This window comes from Pristis pectinata, chromosome 21 (assembly GCF_009764475.1).
Source record: "Pristis pectinata isolate sPriPec2 chromosome 21, sPriPec2.1.pri, whole genome shotgun sequence".
In the NCBI taxonomy this organism is placed as follows: domain Eukaryota; kingdom Metazoa; phylum Chordata; class Chondrichthyes; order Rhinopristiformes; family Pristidae; genus Pristis; species Pristis pectinata.
The window spans coordinates 2,104,370-2,121,695 of NC_067425.1; the positions used below are offsets into that span (position 1 = coordinate 2,104,370).

Consider the following 17,326-nt stretch of genomic DNA (forward strand, 5'->3'; position numbering starts at 1 on the left):
CTGGATTTTCTCTGCAACCTGGTTCATGGTGGAGGGAAAGAGGTCACTGAGGCACACCATCACCCCATGTTTGCAGTGTATAATTATAGTGTGGCACTTACGTAGGCAGTTTCTATGATACATGACCTTCAGAATTTTAAATGCAAAATGACCACAAGGGTGACAAGTTAAAGATGTTTCATAGATTGTGCTGTCCTCAAAACACAAACTCAACAGCTCCAACAGGTAATTCACAGAAGGTTTCTACCAGGTATTAACTCCAATGGAAGGTAAAGTCCAACAAGACAAAATGATCAATGCTAAAATGACAGTGTATTTTACACTCTCTGATTGTATTTCAAGAAGCACTTGACTCAGTAAGTTTAGCCATTTTATTCCACCTCCAGTAAAATTGGCAGGGATAAAAATACACTGTTTGACAAATCAGCCCAGCAGTTTTCAGGCAAATTGATCATCTGGGCCACATCCATCATCCTTGGATCATCAGGAAAACACACAAGGACATGGGCAATGTATTCAGAAACTTTCCCAAGGGCACTCAGGGATTGGCAATAGATGCTGTCCTTGCCAGTGGTGCCCAGATACCCAAAAACCAATAGATGGGCACAACTGTGGGTCTGCATCCTCAGGGAGATGTGTCCAGGTAAGGCCCTGTCTCCCACCCAGGGGAAGGACAACCAGAGAGCACAGAGGGCCACTGGGCACATTTATCCCTCCACTCACACCACATGGCCCTCCTCACTTGCTGTACCTGCACTGCACTGTCTGCGAAACAGCTGCTGTGCCCACTTCACAGCAACAGCAGCACTTCACTCATCGAATGAAATGCAAGTTCTCTTTCACTGGAAATTCTGCTCAAATCACAGGAAGCCGATCACCTTCTAATCTGGGGCTTAAAACCAGATCAAATACTGACCAGGATCACCTGGTCACTGCAGTTTGCCAGGCATCAGGTTTTTATACCAAATATTAAACAGGGATATTCTCTTCATACAAGCTGAGGCAGGGTTGGCAAATGTTAGCAGATGTATTAGATAGACTGAAGCTCCCTCCGCACCATCCCGTCACACACTCCTGGGGTCAGACACAGGGTGAAGCTCCCTCCGCACTATCCCATCACACACTCCTGGGGTCAGTCACAAAGTGGAGCTGTTCTGATCAAGCTGGGAGAAACAAAGAAAACCTTTGGATAAAGTTGTCCTGAAACATTGTAGGAGGTGCAGCCGGACTCCTGAACACCTTAAGCAAGAGGTTGTTCCACTGTGGGAGCTTCTGTTGAAGTTTATCACAGTCTAGTATTTGTTGGCGGCTAACTGTGCAGTTCTCTCACCGCAGCGACTGGCATTTTGCCACGTATCTGTTTTACTCCTAGGGTAGGGAGGGAATCATCATTTGCTTCCCACTGACATTGGAGGAACCCCCTCCCTCTTGCCTCATCGTGTCTCTCTGTTGGTGTGGGTGTAGGAGTATTCCTTGGACATCGACCTTTTGTGGGCTTGGAATTTTTCGGGACTGGCAGAGCCCTTCCTGACATTGGAAGTAGCTGCTGTCTTGCCAAGAAAGGGCCATCAAGTGTGGGGTTTCCTACTGCCACAATGACAGAAGATTCCTTTCCATCTTGCTGTCTCATTAGGAAAGGCTAATCTGGGGCTGACAGCAATATTATCCAGCTTTTTGTGGGGCCCCACAACCTCAAGGCAGCTGGACTGACAGGATCTGCTGATGCAGTGGGACCTAAGGGAGCAGCGAGAAGTTCCAAACTGTTCCACCTAGGAACACCACTGGCTTTTGATGACTATCACCTAGACTTCAGCAATGTTTGTTCTATTGTTTTCGTTCCATTTCAGACTGTAGTGCCACCATGCCAGATCGGTCACCTGGGAGTTACAAATTTCTGAGGGACTGTGCAAAGGCAGTTGCCTCTATCCCCTCTGACAGTGCCCTGTTTCGGTCAGCAGAGCTTAACTGTGGGGTGCAATGCATTTTGCCCCCTGGACTAACCTTGGAAGCATGCTTGGAGGCCATGGAGGACTTGGTTGGTGTGGGTGGCATGCTGGCCTCTGAAAAGGAGTTCGGAAAGGTTGTGTTTTACCTGCAGACTGATGACCTGGTGCATCGGGCCCTCAGTAGGGTGCTCATAGTGGACAAGACTTTCCTGCAGCTGAAACTGGTGACCGCTCCCACACAGCAGATTGTCCTTGGACATGTCAGGCCCTTCATTCCCAATGAGGCCCTCCTTCCCCATCTTGGGACAGATACAGTCTGATATCATTGCCATACAATACAAATTTAAGCGCCGTACCCTCCGCACTGTTCTCTTTCCGGCACCAGCTGTTTATGCAGTTGGCCCGGGAGGAGGACAGAGGGTCGGTTCACTGTATGGTATGAAGGGGCAAGCTACCAGGTGTACTGGAGCTCTGAGCGGCTGCGGTGCCGTGCCTATGGGGAGGTGGGGCACTTTCGGAGGGACTGTCCCAACTCCTGGCCCAAGGTTTTCACCTTTGGCACAACTGTCCCTACTCCACCTCCCCCATGGATCAAGTGGGAGAGCCCGAGGCTGCGTGTAGCATGGGTGTAGGGAGGGATGGGGAGGAGCTAACATGGACCAGGAAGGTGCAGAAGAGCAAGCACCTTGGGAAGCAAATCCCCAGGGATGCAGAGCTCACGCCTGCCCCTGTGCCTCGTACCAGGGGTCTGTGGGGAGTGTGCGGGTGAAAGGGATGATGGTAATCGGGGCTGCCAGAGAACCGGTGGTCCCTACATCAGTGTGTTCCTCCAGCCTGAAGAGGATTCTTTCTCCTAGTGGGGTGGAGGGTGCAGATGAGCAGGAGTTTTGGAGGGGGTGGGACCCACTGTGGAGGTTAGTCCCCAGCCTGAATCCCCAGCTGCAGCCTCGCACCCTGGTGATACCCCCTGTGGTGAGTGGGGAAGGGGATAGCCCCAGTGATATTGTGTGGGACATCTCCACTGCTGGTGGTGGCATTGCCCTGAGCATAGCAGCTGAGACAGCCCTGGAACCCTCCACCCAGTACTTGGTGGTTAGCACCTCCTTAGGGGTGGGAGTAACTGGAGTGAATGGTGAGGCAGAGACCAGCCCTACCCTCCCTCAGGATCTGGACCCCTAGCACTCGAGTCATTGGGGTGCTCCTCAGGCCCAGCTCCTGAGGTGAGGGATGTCCCCATCATGCCGGCATTATTGCACCATGATTCCACAGATATTTTGGGGGAAAGCCCCTCTGCAGCCGTTCCTAGTGATAGGACGGGCAGAGGTGGAGTCGGCAGGTGGGGCTGAGGTTCCCGCTGCAGTGTGGGACAGGTGAGCTGGCGTTTGCTAGTTCACACAGGGAGGAAACTGGGAACTCCACATGTAGTGAGGGGATTCTTTTGACAGTGAGATAATGGATATCCTTGCCCCTCCCAATAGGTCCCCATTAATACCTGTGGAGGAGATGCAGTTTATTCTGACCTCTGAATGTGCAAAGAATCAGCCTAAATTAGCCTCCCTATGCTGGGATAGCATAACGAGGCTGGTAAGGTCACTGCGTGTGGCCCTCAGACAGAAGGGGAAGGGAAGGTGACCGGGAATCATAGGCACCAGCTTAACACCTTCCTGGATGACCTAAAGAGGGACTTCAGGGCTAGAAGTGACCACACTCCTTTGGAGGGTAGGGGGTCACCAGGTGGCTCTGGCACTACTTGAGCCTGCAGGGCAAAGAGCGGTCACACGTTTTCTGGGGGTTGCAAGGTGAAGAGCAGCTCTGCTCTCACCTGGAAGGGCAAGGGTGCCAAGGCCTCGTGTGCTCCTGACATGAGTTACACCTTAGTGTGAATGGCAGCAGGGGTTCTCTCCACAGGTTCTCACCGTGTGCGGTGTGGTTGCTGGACGCTCCCGATTTGGGCTGAGCTGTCTGCAGCTCTTCGGTAACACCAGAGGAGCAAGTCCCCGGCCTAGTTGGCTTGACAGTCGAGTTCCTTCAGGCTTTGAGATGTCCTGGGGGACAATTATGTCCTTGTCCTGGGGGAGAGCTTGGCCACCGGAGAGATGCCCCTTTCGTGGCGGAGAGCTGTTGTGGTCCTGTCACCCAAGAGAGACCTCCGCCTGTTGAAGAACTGACAGCCGATCTCTCCTGTGCACGGACTACAAGGTCTTAGCCCGGGGCAACGGCCAACCATCTTGATACTGTGCTGCAACAGATAATCATCCCAACCAGTCCTATACAGTCCCAGGCTGGTCCATTCAGGACAACATCCACCTGGTCCAGGATCTGATCCACCTGATCCAAGAGACTGGGTCCCCAGTAGCATTTCTCTCCCTTGACCAGGTCTCTGTGGCAGTCCTGAGTCACCTGATGGAGGAGGGCGGACAGTCGCTGGTGTGTGTATGTGCACGGCTGGCAACTCTCCACCTCAGGACCTGCAGAGATTCCTGTACGCTGAGCACTCTCCCAGGTGGCACGTGCTGGCAATGTACTTTCTCCGGCAGGGCAGCTGCCTTCATGAGGTGACGCGGCTACTGCCGGCGGGCGTCAGCCGTGCTGCTCTGCGGAGGCTGCCCAGATTTTATCAGGACCTGCTGAGCCTGGAACATAGTGGCCTCTAGCCAGGAGCCCCCACTGCTGGTGGATGGCTGAGAGAACGGGCTACCCGTCCTACCTCATCAGGTAGGAGTGCAGCTCGGGTGTGTGGAGCAACTCCAGCTGCTCAGCTAGAGCTGCTTGTTGGGCCCAGGCCCCAGAATCTTATCCAGGAGCCAGCCCCACACAACTTGAGCCATCTTTCATCAGCACCAACTGTACCCTTCTGGGATGCAGGTAGGAGATATCTGTATGGGCTGCTGCTCCACACCCCCACCCTTGTCCACTGTCCCGACACACCATGGCAGTCAGTTTTTCCACCTGGGTGTGAGGGGGATCCCCAGTGAAAGTCCCTTTACAGGGGTGTACTTCCCATGTACATCAGGGACCTGGGGTCGATGCTGCTGCACAGGGCAGTGCCCTGTAACAAATTTATTAATTTGTACACAGATTAAGCTTCCAAGATGGCACCAGAGCATGGCAACTTGTTGTAAGCTGCTCTCTACAGATCTACTCATTACCCTTACTATAATCGTTCCACCCTTTAAATTTAAACTCTACGTCACTAACTATTACTAATGTTCTTTTAAATCTTCTTACAGGGCTGGCAATCTTCCGACCTCCAGGAACGACTACGAAGCAGACCCGACTCTCGGACCCAGAGGGAAACTGACAGTGTGGCCTAGGATGAGCCCGTCCACATGGAAGCCTCTGCAGGGTGAGCAGACGTCCCCACGGAGCCCCCATCGCCAAGACCAGACTCCTGGACCCTACCGGAGCGCCCAACGCCAAGACCCAACTCCCGGACCCCATAACGCCGTGACCCAACTCCTGGACCCCACTGGAGCACCCGACGCCAAGAACCGACACAAGGCTGAGGCCAGAGGTGACGCAAGGCCGAGGCCCGACCCGACGCGAGGCCTGACCAGCCGGGGCACGACACCGGGACCCCTCCAGATTGGAAGTCTGACCCTATGGCGCACCTGGGGCCAAGTCCTAATGCTGAGGCCCCCCTAGATGCCACTACTTACCTGCTGAGGCAGCTCACTCCTCTTCAGGACACTTAAACCTATGTGAAAGCAACAACTTACCTCAAGACAGCAGAATCCACTCCAGGTCTTCCAAGCTTACCTCCAAGTCCAGATGGCTCCACTCCAGGTCTTCCAAGTCTGTTCACTGGCAGTCACTTACCTTCCAGTCCAGGGGAATCCGCTCCAGGTCTTACAGGTCTGACCCTAAACAATAACTTACCTGGTGGCTCCACTTCAGGACCTAAGAGTCGCCACTGCGCATCTTGGAAATGTGGCAAGGGGGCTGGGCTGCAGGCAAGGCTGAAACAACATGGATACAAGACCCCCCTCCCCAGCATACTACTAGCTAACGTCCAGTCCATTGAGAACAAAGTTGATGAAGGGCAAGACTGACCTACTAAAGAGAACTGAGGGACTGTTGTGTACTATGTCTCACTGAAATGTGGCTCACACCTGCCTCACCTGACTGTGCTATTCAACCTGAGGGCTTCTCAATTCATCGAATGGACCATACAGCGTCCTCAGGCAAAGTTAAAGGCGGAGGGGTCTGCTTCTTAATCAATAACTTGTGGTGCTTAGACATGACGGTCCTGGCGAGCTCCTGCTCACCCAACCTTGAATATCTAACAGCAAAGTGTCGACCATTCTATCTGCCAAGGGAGTTCACTTCAGCTATCCTGATGGTAGTCTACATCCCACCACAGATGGGCATGAAGCCTGCACTCAAATGAGCTATACTCCGTGGTCAACAACCTTGAGACAGGACACCCTGAGGTCCTCACAGGGGACTTCAATCAGGCCAACCTCAAGAGTGTGTTACCAAAATACTACCAGCACATCTCCTGCTCCACCAGGGGCACCAACACCCTTGACCACTACTATACAACCAAAGATGCCTTCTGAGCCACCCCTCGTCCTCACTTTGGGAAATCAGGCCACAAGGCTATGCTCCTTCTCTCTGCATACAAACAGAAACTGAAACAGGAGGATCCAGTACAGAGTCGTGCAGTGCTGGTCTGAGGAAGCAGATGAACTCCTGTGCGACCGCTTTGAGACAGTGGACTGGTCCATGTTCAAAGACTCAGCTGCCAGCCTTGATGAGTATGTCACCATCACAGACTTTATCAGCAAGTGTGTGGAGGACTGTGTACCAAAGACAACAATACGGATGTTCCCAAACAGGAAACCATGGATGAACCGGGAGATCCACTCCCTACTGAAGGAGAGGACTGCTGCACACAAATCTGGTGATCCTGATCTGTACAAGAAATCCAGTTATGACCTTTGGAAAGCTATCAGGGATGCTAAGAGGCAACACTGACTCAAAATAGAGTCCCTGACCAGCCATCAGCTATGGCAGGGCTTACATGCCCTAACAGGCTACAAGACGAAGTTGGGCTGCATAGTTAACAACAGTGCATCCCTTCCTGATGAACTGAACACATCCTATGTGCGTTTTGAACAGAAGGGAAGTGGATTGTCACCACCCACCCTGACAGCCTCCAATGTAACTGAACCTGTGATCACCATTGAGGACGCAAGATCAGTCTTCCGGAGAGTGAACATGAGGAAAGCATCTGGCCCAGATGGTGTCCCTGGCTGTGTGCTCAGATCTTGTGCTGATCAGCTGGCAGAAGTATTTGTGGACATATTTAACCTCTCCCTGCTTCAATCTCAGATTCCCTCCTGTTTTAAGAAGACCACTATCATCCCAGTACCAAAGAAAAGCAAGGTAACATGCCTCAATGACTGCCGACCAGTGGCACTGACATCCACCATCATGAAGTGCTTTGAGAGGTTGGTCATGGCACACATCAACTCCAGCCTCCCAGACAACCTGGACTCATTGCAATTCGCCTATCGGCAAAACAGGTCTACAGTGGACGCCATCTCCCTGGCCCTACACTCAGCTCTGGAGCATCTGGACAGTAAGGACATTATTGCCTTCAATACAATAATCCCAAGTAAACCTTGTTACCAAACTCAGAGACCTGGACTCAACACCTACCTCTAAATGGATCCTTGACTTTCTAACCAACAGACCGCAATCAGTGAGGATAGGCAGCAATACCTCCGGCACGATTATTCTCAACACTGGTGCCCCACAAGGCTGCGTCCTCAGCCCTCTACTCCCTATACACTCATGACTATGTGGCCAGATTCTGCTAACCATCTACAAGTTTGCAGATGATACCACCATTGTAGGCCATATCTCAAACAGCGATGAGTCGGAGTACAGGAAGGAGATAGATCAATGGTGGGATGTGGGCAAACCCACACCTGCCTGTTAGGAGTACATGAAGAGGTCAATCATGAGGCAGGAGTAGGTCAGATTCTAAGGACCGGTGACATTGCTGGTGTTAGAACCTCCAGTGGTGAAACAGACAGACATTCAGGAGCTATGTCAGAACTAACTTGTATTTACACTGAACTTTTAACAACATCCTGAGCAGAAACAGACAGCCAAATCCAGGAGATCGCCACAGGCCAGTTAAAGCTCGGCTACACTGGAGCCAATAGATCAAGAGGCAGCGAGGTTTCTGGTGGGAATTCCAGAGCCAAGACCAGTTGAAGGCACAGCTGCCAGGGGTGGGCAGTCCATGTGGAGTGCTCAGGAGAAGGAACACACGACTGGGGGAAAGGTGGGACGGGCAAGGCTGTGACAACCGCAGACCTGGGCCCTGAGACTGACAGTGGGGTCAGACAGCAGAGATTTGCCCAACAGCAGGGTAGTGGAAAGGAGAGGAGAGGGTTGGTATCAGGAGAGGGGCCTGGGGAAGTGGAGGCCTGGGTTAGAAGGGCACAGCTGGAAACTACCACACTGCCAGATGTTGCTGAGGGGGAAATCAGACTCTGGGGGTGGGGAGACTGCTGTGCAGGACAGGTGAACCCCTTGGTGGGGAGATGGGAGTCCTGCCCAGCAGCACTGAGGGGAGCAGGGAAGAGGGAGTAGGCCAGTGGTCCCATTTGTGGCTGTCAGAGATAGGAAGGGCCTAATGGCTTCTGCTTTAAACTCACTGTGACCAAGTGACAGAGGAGAGGTGGTGAGTGAATGGTGACCACCACTGCCAGTGGATGGGGAGTGTCACAGCCCCATAGGATGTCACCAAGGGGTTGATCAGAGCAGCTCCCATACCAAGACAGTCAGGAATTTGGGGGGGGGTCCAGTACCATCTCTTGGTCCTCCACTGGGGCGGTCAGGGTTGGGGCAACTGAGGAAATGTGCTCCCTCCGAGAAGGACGGTGTCTCAGCTGTACAGAGGGATGAGAAGGACTCAGAGGTCAATGCCCCCTCCCCCCCCCCACCCCACAAGTAACCATGGTGCCAGAGCAGCTGCTCCACCAGAGCACAGGGTGGGGCTAGAGGTCACCTGACCAGTCTGCTGGTCCAACACTGACCAATACAGAGACAGGGATCCCCCGCACCAGCCAAACACCAACACACACTGGGGACAGAGCCATGGGCTGCTGGAACAAAGCCAAGGACAGCATCAGACCCCCTGGTCTGTCCCCATAGGCTTCAGGCCCAATCCAGTGGGACTCTGCATGGTCAGTGACTGAATGCTGGTGTCAGAGGGAAAAACCCACTCAATCAGCTCCCGAGGCAGGGGCTCCCACATGGAGCAGAGACCAGTGGAGCTGGTCAGGGCAAACAGCCAGGTGGCCCACGTCTTGTGTAAGTACCATCCTGCAATGACCTGCATGTACCAATCCAATCATCAAGCCATCCCAGGGAGCTAGACTCCCACACAACAATCAGGATAAGGGCCATTGGTCGAGAGTCAATGAACCACAGCTCACCGCGGACACAGAGGGTTGTTGTGGTGCACAGTCAAGGCAGAAGACAAGCTGCATGTACAAGAGGCACTAGAAATCACAGATCCCCATCTGGAGGGGCTCACAACTGAGGTGTCTGGACAAAGGAGCCTGCAGTCCATCCCTGCCCCACAACCTGACACCTCCAACACCTGCACTTCATCTGCCCGATTTGCCACCACAGGTCCGTATATGTCAGGTGTGTCCTGCCAGCTCACCAGTCTCGCCTGCAGCCCCCTCACCCTCCGAGCCATCACACCTAGCAGCCATGTCCAGCAGGGGCTTCTGGTCTGGCACTGCCCCCTCGCTCAGCTGTCCACACAGGTCGCTTTCTGAATCCTCCAGATCACTGCCCTGGCTCTCAGCGAACTCGAGGATGGTGGGAAGGTTGCCATGCTTGGGACAACGTCTCCGCAGGCTGACCAGGAAGGGCTGGGGCAGTGAGTAGATGTCCACATTGTTGCCCAGGTCGATCCAGGTGATGCTGGGGAACTTCTCCAGGTCCTTCAGGGTGTCAGTCAGCTCCCGCAGGATGGCCCTGGTCAGCTTGTTGCCGTTCAGAGACAGATTGCAGAGGTTGGGCAGCGAGGCCAGGGTGGGTAGCAGCTGCAGGAACCCCTCGTCTGTCAGCTCGGTGAAGCCCAGCTCCACGCTGCACACCGTCTCCCAGCAACGCTGCAGGTACAGAGCCACGCGCTGCAGGTCCCGCACAGTCAGTGCGATTCCTGACAGGTCCACGCTGTCGCTTGGCGGACTCCCAGACAGGGCTGCTTTCAGACTGCCAAAAGAATGGTATTGGTATATTATTGTCACTTGTACCAAGGTACAGTGAAAAACATGTTTTGCATACCGTTCGTACAGGTCAATTCATTACACAGTGCATTGAGGCAGTACAGGGTAAAACAATAACAGAATGCAGACTAAAGTATCACAGCTACAGGGAAGTACAGTGCAGGCAGACAGTAAGCTGCAAGGTCATAACAAGGTAGATTGTGAGGTCAAGAGTCCATCTCATCATATAAGGGAACCGTTCAATAGTCTTATCACAGCGGGATAGAAGCTGTCCTTGAGCCTGGTGGTATGTGCCCTCAGGCTCCTGTATCTTCTGCCTGATGGGAGAGGAGAGAAGAGAGAATGACCCAGGTGGGGTCTTTGCTGGCTGCTTCACCAAGGCAGCGAGAGGTATAGACAGACAGAGGTGAGGGGCAAAGGACAGCTGGAGTAAGGAGGCATGAGTTTGTGGTGAGGGTGGGGCAGGGGAACTGCTGCTGAACACAGCTGCCAGGTGCGATACCTCAGAGGGCATCCTCAGGGAGGTGATGAACCCAGTGTTCATCACCTCCCTGCCCCAGCCCTGGCTCCTCAGCCCACCAGAAGCACAAGGGGGCTGGGGGGGGCAGAGAAAAGGGGAGGTGCGTTTTAGGAGTTTGAGGGCAGATAAGGGAAGAGATCTACACAGCAAACCCCACTCCAACACCCCCCACTCCCCCTTCCTGTCCGAACCCTCTGAAACTCCTTCTCTGTACAACCCTTGCAAACCCAGCCCACGTGTACAGAGAGATGGGAGGAGTGGGTGGGAGGTCAGACAGGAGACTATGGGAATCCCAAACCTTCCAGGGTCTGGGTCCCAGCCAGGCAACTGCTGGAGGACGGCACAGAAACCCCACGAGTGAGGTTCCCTGGCAACAGGGGGTTTAATCCCCAGCCTCTTGTCTGAGACAGGAGACAGGCAAAGCAGCAAGGCCAGGGGCTGGGGGTGGTCAGTGTCACAAACTCAGGAAGCTGATATGTCATCTTTTCCCTGCTGTGGGATTACTGAGACACTGCCACACCCTGATCTCTGCCAGTTACTCACCTGTTCCAGGGTGAGGGGCACTGAGGAGAGGATCTGGGAGGGGCAGAGATTTGGAAAATCCAGTGTTGAAGGAATGACTCCCAGCCGGAAGAGCAGACCTACACCTTGGCAGCAAGACAGTCCGACTCCCCTCCCAAGTGAGGTGTCCCAGGGAGAGGCAGGAGATGGGTGAGGTGGTCTCCACAGGAGTGAATCAGTAGAACCAGTTCCCTCAGCAGGAAGGTAGGGAGGGGGTGTGGGTGAAGGATCAGAGGGCAGGGTGGGGAATGCTTCAGGCAGAGATATTTGGGAATGGGAGGCAGAACATTCCCTGCACTGAAGCAGAACATTGGCTCCAAGTTATAGTGATAGGTCTTGCTCAGACTGATGCAGCCCAATTCCCCAAACCCTCTCAATCCTCCCCCCCACCTCCACCAGCCTACCCCTTTCCCCCTTACAGATCCAGGCAGACCAGCCCCCACCTACTCCAGCCTGGACCCAGGACAGAGCAGCCCTCCTGCCCCACCCCAAGAATCCAATGGGAGGAGTGTAGGACAGGTGGGTGTCATTGATTGGCACAGATGTGATGGGCTGAAGGGCCTATTTCCATGCTGTAATGTATGGTGTCTGCTGCTCTTGTCCCTCAAAGGGGGTGGGGAGGGGGAAAAAAGTGAAGAGATGTTTGGGAAGGGCTGCTGAGGGGGGTCAGAGTTGTACATGGCTGGTGTAGCAATTCAGAGACAGCTGCCCAGAATGGGTTCACCACACATTGCCCCTTCACCCACAGACACCCACTCTCAGCTTGACGTCCCCCATAGCCACAGCCCATACAGACAGGAACCCCACACCTGGGCATGAGCTGCCCAAAGGAACCTTACTGCCTACTTGAACAGAACAGTAGCCTCTTCACAAACTGCTCATCACATCCCACCCACTCCAACAGCATAGGAAGGGGCTGCAACACAACACCTCCCACCCCTCAGTGTGGGGGGAGGAAGGCAAGGAAGGATTAGAAAGGAAGAAGTGACAGGGATTACCAGGCCTGGGGCTTGCGTTTGAGGAATCCCTGACGTTTGCACTGAGAGTGTGGGCTCAGGTGGTGGGTCAGCTGCCGACAGATCTTCTCCAGCCCTCCAGCTGAGTCTCCCTCCTGAAAACAATCACAGTTCAATGGTCAGTTACTGTCAAAGAGCAGGTGTGGAGTTGCTGGGATGGATGGAACAGCACTGGGAATGTGATTCCCAGACGGAGGCTGGCTCCAGGAATGAATCTGATGAACTCTGGTTGGGCCGAGGGAAGACTGGCTGGGATCTCTCCAAACAGGTTCAAAGTTGGGAGGTTATGTTGCAGTTACACAGGATAGTGTTCAGTTTTGGTTACCCTGCTAAAGGAAATGTTACTAAACTGGAAAGCGTGCAGGAAAGATTTACAAGACTTGAGGGACTGAGATATAGGGAAAGGTTGGACAGGCTAGGACTTTATTCCTTGGAGCGTAGGAGAATGCGAGGTGACCTTAGAGGTGAATAAAATCAGGAGTGGCATAGATAGGATGAATGTACTCAGTCTTTTTCCCAGGGATGGGGGTCAAGAATGAGAGGGCATAGGTTTAAGGTGAGAGGGGACAGATTTAATAGGAACCTGAGGGGCAACTTTTTCCACCCAGAGGGTGGTCAGTATATGGAACGAGCTGCCAGAGGAAGTGGTTGAGGCAGGTACATTAACAACATTCAGATGACATTTGGATAGGTACATGGATAGGGAAGGGTTTAGAGAGGTATCGGCCCAATGTGGGGCAAATGGGACTAGCTTGGATGGGCATTTGTTCAGGATGGACAAGGCCCCCCCCCCCCAAACGAGGACTTTCTCCCCCCCCTTCTTTTGAACTCTTCCTCAAAGCAAAGGCTTAGAATATCTTTAAGGCAGGAGTTGGCAGCTTGTTGATCAGCAAGGGGGTGAACGGTTACAGTTGCGGGGGGGGGGGGGGGGGGGGGGGGGGTTGTTACAGACAGGAACGCAGCATTAAGGTTACAATCAGATCAGCTGTGATCTCATTGAAAAGCAGGTCAGTCAAGGGGCCGAGTGGACAACTCTTGCACTGAATCACAGGGAGGTGACCCTTCAGCCCATCGAGTCTCTGATCAGTCTCACTCCCTGTAGCGTCACCTATGAGTATTTCCCCCAATTGTTTTTACCACTCCTGTTGGAGCACCTCCCTCTGTCCATTTACATAGCACATCCCTGATCCCAGCAACTCACCGCTGAGACACACTCACCTCCTCATATGCCCACCTGCATCTCCTGCTGATCACCTTCACGCCGTGTCCCCCGTGTTTGTCAGAATCCTTCCATCATTTTGAAACCCTCTCAAAGCTCCCACGTCACTCTCCAATGTAAGCCACTCTCCATGTATTGGGCCTGGGGGCTAGGAGGTACCCTGCTCTGCTCCATAATGCAGGCAGTGCTGGAGCCTTAGAAACCACTCTCCTCCCCACAGGCTGCCCATACCCAACCCTGCAGCCTGCCTCAGTGCACGTTCCCAGCTGCCTGAAGACTCCACTGCTGGACCCTCACTGTGCCAAGGTTTGAGGTCACTTGCACTCACTAATTGGAGAAATCCTGCTGATAAGCACCAAGGGCCTCCCCAGCACCAGGCGCTCCATCTCCTCCCATCCACTGGGGGCTAAACAGACACACTGATAACATTCCTCACGTCCCCAGACTCTAGGTCTGAGCCCTCCCCCACAGGCTCCTGGCAGTGTACTCTGACTGCAGCACGAGCACGCCCTCGTCACACTCTCACAGGGAGCAACCCTCGCCCTGAGTAAACAGCAACTCTGTGCAGTCACACAGCCAGCCCCCACACTCCAGTCAGATACAGAGCCTTCCTGCTCCCTGGGACAACAATAACAATCCCACCACTGATGAGGGGCAGGGAATCCTCTCCAGTGTCCCAGGACAGAACGAGCCACCAGTCCAGTCTGGTACACCACGAGTGTGGGGGGCAAAGAGCACTGGTGGGCAGGCCAGGAGCACAGTCTGACCTGTGACCTCTGATAGCAAGGTGTGGGGGTGAAGAGGGTGGCTGTCAGTGAGAAAGGAGGGTCCACAGATGAATCCTGGGGTTCCCAGGACCAGTGGGCACAGGGGTGAAACACTGGGCTATCCTGTGACAGGGATGTCCCAGCCACAGGTGCAGGGATCTGAGGAAGACAGTGATCCTTGCAGACAGCCCAGCATCCCAAGACTGAGCACAGGGGGAAGGTGACTGGATGGTCAGAACAGCCAAACTCCAACAGCACTGCTCTGAGCCAGCTGCTCAGCCATGTCTGCTAACAGTTAACACTGGCACCAGCCAGCCTCTCACTCCCAGGGCACAGGAGGGAGGGGTACACGAGGCTCAGAATCCACTCGCTCCAGATTACTCACGCTCTCAGCGACTGGGCCATTACTAATCAGGGCCAAAGCAAGGTTACTCACCAGCAGTCTGTTCGGTGCAGTCTGTCCTTCACTTGTCTGACTTGAGGAGCTGAGTGCCAGTGTGTGGGGTTGCAATCCTTGTACTGTGGATGTGCACAGTGCTGGTGTGTCTGTGTAATGTGCATCAGTTGCTGGGTGTGCACGTGCGCTGTGCATAGGTGTGCCTGAACAGACAAACATGCACACGTGTGTGATGGGGTGTGTGACATCCGACTTATTAGTTTTGTTCAAGCTTCCCCTCCCCCTGGGCTCTGGGTTTCAATATTACCTGTTCAGTCACTGGCAGGCGACAAACCTCTAATGCAGCACTTTCCCAGCAGAGATGGAGTAACGGGCCCACCACTTGACCCCTGCCCGCCCCTCAACCCTTACCCACACCCCCCCACCATGGCCAGCCACCCAGCCCACCCTTCAATCCCCACCCACCCCATCCCTCGATCCCCCCTCGCCAGCCAAAGGATCTTAAGCAGAGAACAGCAGGGAAACCCACAATACACAGCAGGATCCCAGGGCACTGATTGGATGAGTGTAAGTCAGGGAAACTCCCTGCTCTTTCTGATCAGTGAACAGATCAATTCATGGAGGCCATTCAGCCCCTCGAGAGCCTGTTAGCCAGGGCAGGGGATGGCTGTCCAGCCTCTCAAGATGTTCCAATGTTCAATCTGAAGACAGCATCTGTCCACCTCAAGCCCAACGATCCTGCCTGTTCCCGAACCCACCCCGAGGCTTCCCTACCAGTTGGAGACAAGGTGCCTTCTGACACCTCCAGTCAGCGGCCTGGCTCTGACATCCAGCTCCCAGCCCCAGTTGGAACGTTTTCATCAACCACCCAATCAAACTGTTAAAATAAAAACAAGTTTCCAAGTTCAAACAAACACAGCCCAGTCCATGCAAACAATTTGAAACGGAAGATGAAGGTATTGGGTTAACGCTTCCTCTGAGACTACACCAATTGTCCAAAGGACCGCACCATAGTGACTCCCTCAGCCCGAGGTCGCACTGCCAGGCAGCACACTGTGGCCCAGGGCAGTGATGCTCCAAGCCCTGGGAACGTAGGGAAAAGGCTCCTTACCGGCTTGGGGCAGTGGATGTAGCGGGCCAAGCTGATGATCAGTTCATGAGTGATGGGATCCACCAGGTTGCGGAAGCTGGCATATCTACACAGGACGTCGTCCAGCGAGGTTGACTCCATCCCCAGATCCTGCAACAGGAAAATCGGCAGTAAATCACAGTCCGGGAAATTCACAGGGAAAGAGCAGGCCACTCAGCCCCTCAAATCTGCCCCACCGTTCAGTATGACAATGATGATCTGCCCCCGACACATCTCTTCCACACACACAAAGCCCCACAGGTTGATCTGTCTGCTCCAGGCATTCCCCAACTTGGGAAACAGTGGGAGATTCACAGATATACTGGTTGCTGGGACTGAGGGGCTCCCACATTCCCTGCAGGAATTTCTCACCCAGCCAAGTCCCAGAGTTCACTGCCACTTTTGGGAGTGGGAAACAAGCCCTGATTTTCCCAGGAATTCTGGTGGACTGAGGGGGGTGTTGAGCATTTGGAAGGGCCCTGCTGTACCCTGGGACTGAGGGGAAGTTTGTACAGGTCTGGCCCGTGTTCACACATGCTCGACCCCAGAGAGGGGTGGAGGGGCAGAAGCTAGAGCCAGGCCTGAGTCACTTCAGCACTAAATGCAGCCATTCAGCCCATCGACTCCATGCCAACTCTGCACAGCTGGCACTAGCCCTCCACCCCCACCAATTTAACTTCATTTTGACCTCTGACTCTCTTCACTTCCACCCACCACCTTCATGGGCAGCAGGTTCAAGCTCCATCTCCCCACACCAAGAACAAAAAACTGTTCCCAGTCCTCCCTCCCTCCACTAATGGGAAAACCTTCACCTACCTCACCTAAACCTCCTGAATTCTCCAGCTGTGCACCTCTATCAAGTCTCCCCCAGCTATGTTCGCTCCAAGATTCCCCAGCCCAACCCTGAACTGAAACCCCTGGACATTCCTGGTAAGTCTCCCCACACCCTCCCGGGAACCTCACACCTCCTGACAGACAGTGACCGGACTGGACGCAGTTCTCTGGCTGAGCCAGAGCTCAAGGAAGGTTCAGCACAAGGGAGGCAGGAGAGCATCTCCTCACACTGGGGCAACTCCCTCTGGACACTGCAGTGCAAGGGATGAGAGATGGAGAGCCCAGATGGGTGAATGACTGAAGTGCAGCCCCGATGGATCTGACAATGATGCACAGGTGAGAGAGGCTGAATGGCCTCCTACCATTGCTGAAACACTGAGCACCAGCAGCCAGGCAGTCAGCAGGGCTCTTGCTGCCAGGTCCCAGGGCTCTGATGTACAGAAACATTCCACCAATGAACACACAGCACGTGATGTCTGAGATGGATATTCCCCCCAAGGACTGCAGATTGGAGAGTTACTTACATGGAATAACAGCTATAAAACCTGGAGTGGATTAATTGTGGGGGAGCAGAGAGCGAGCGAGAGAAATATCAAATTGATTCATTTTTTTTAAACCACACAGCTCACAGTGGTTTGTTTGGGAGAATGAACTCAAGGCTACAACCACC

At 53.8% G+C, this 17,326-nt stretch overlaps 1 protein-coding gene across 3 annotated transcripts in view; it reads right to left on the reverse strand.

Annotated features, from left to right (window-relative positions):
- Positions 1-357: 357 nt before the first annotated feature.
- LOC127581268 (leucine-rich repeat-containing protein 75A-like) overlaps positions 358-17,326 on the reverse strand; it is a 28,816-nt gene continuing 11,847 nt past the window's right edge. Inside the window, exons 2-5 of one of the 3 annotated variants that reach the window (XM_052035484.1) lie at positions 15,805-15,933; positions 12,293-12,405; positions 9,640-10,199; positions 358-1,163 (exon numbers count right to left, since the gene is read on the reverse strand). In XM_052035484.1, coding sequence (XP_051891444.1) covers positions 1,159-1,163; positions 9,640-10,199; positions 12,293-12,405; positions 15,805-15,933 — 807 coding nt within the window. In that variant the 3' untranslated portion in view covers positions 358-1,158. Of the gene's footprint in view, positions 10,200-12,292; positions 12,406-14,732; positions 15,062-15,804; positions 15,934-17,326 lie in introns of those variants that run through there. The other 2 variants (XM_052035483.1, XM_052035485.1) reach the window with 2 other exon arrangements.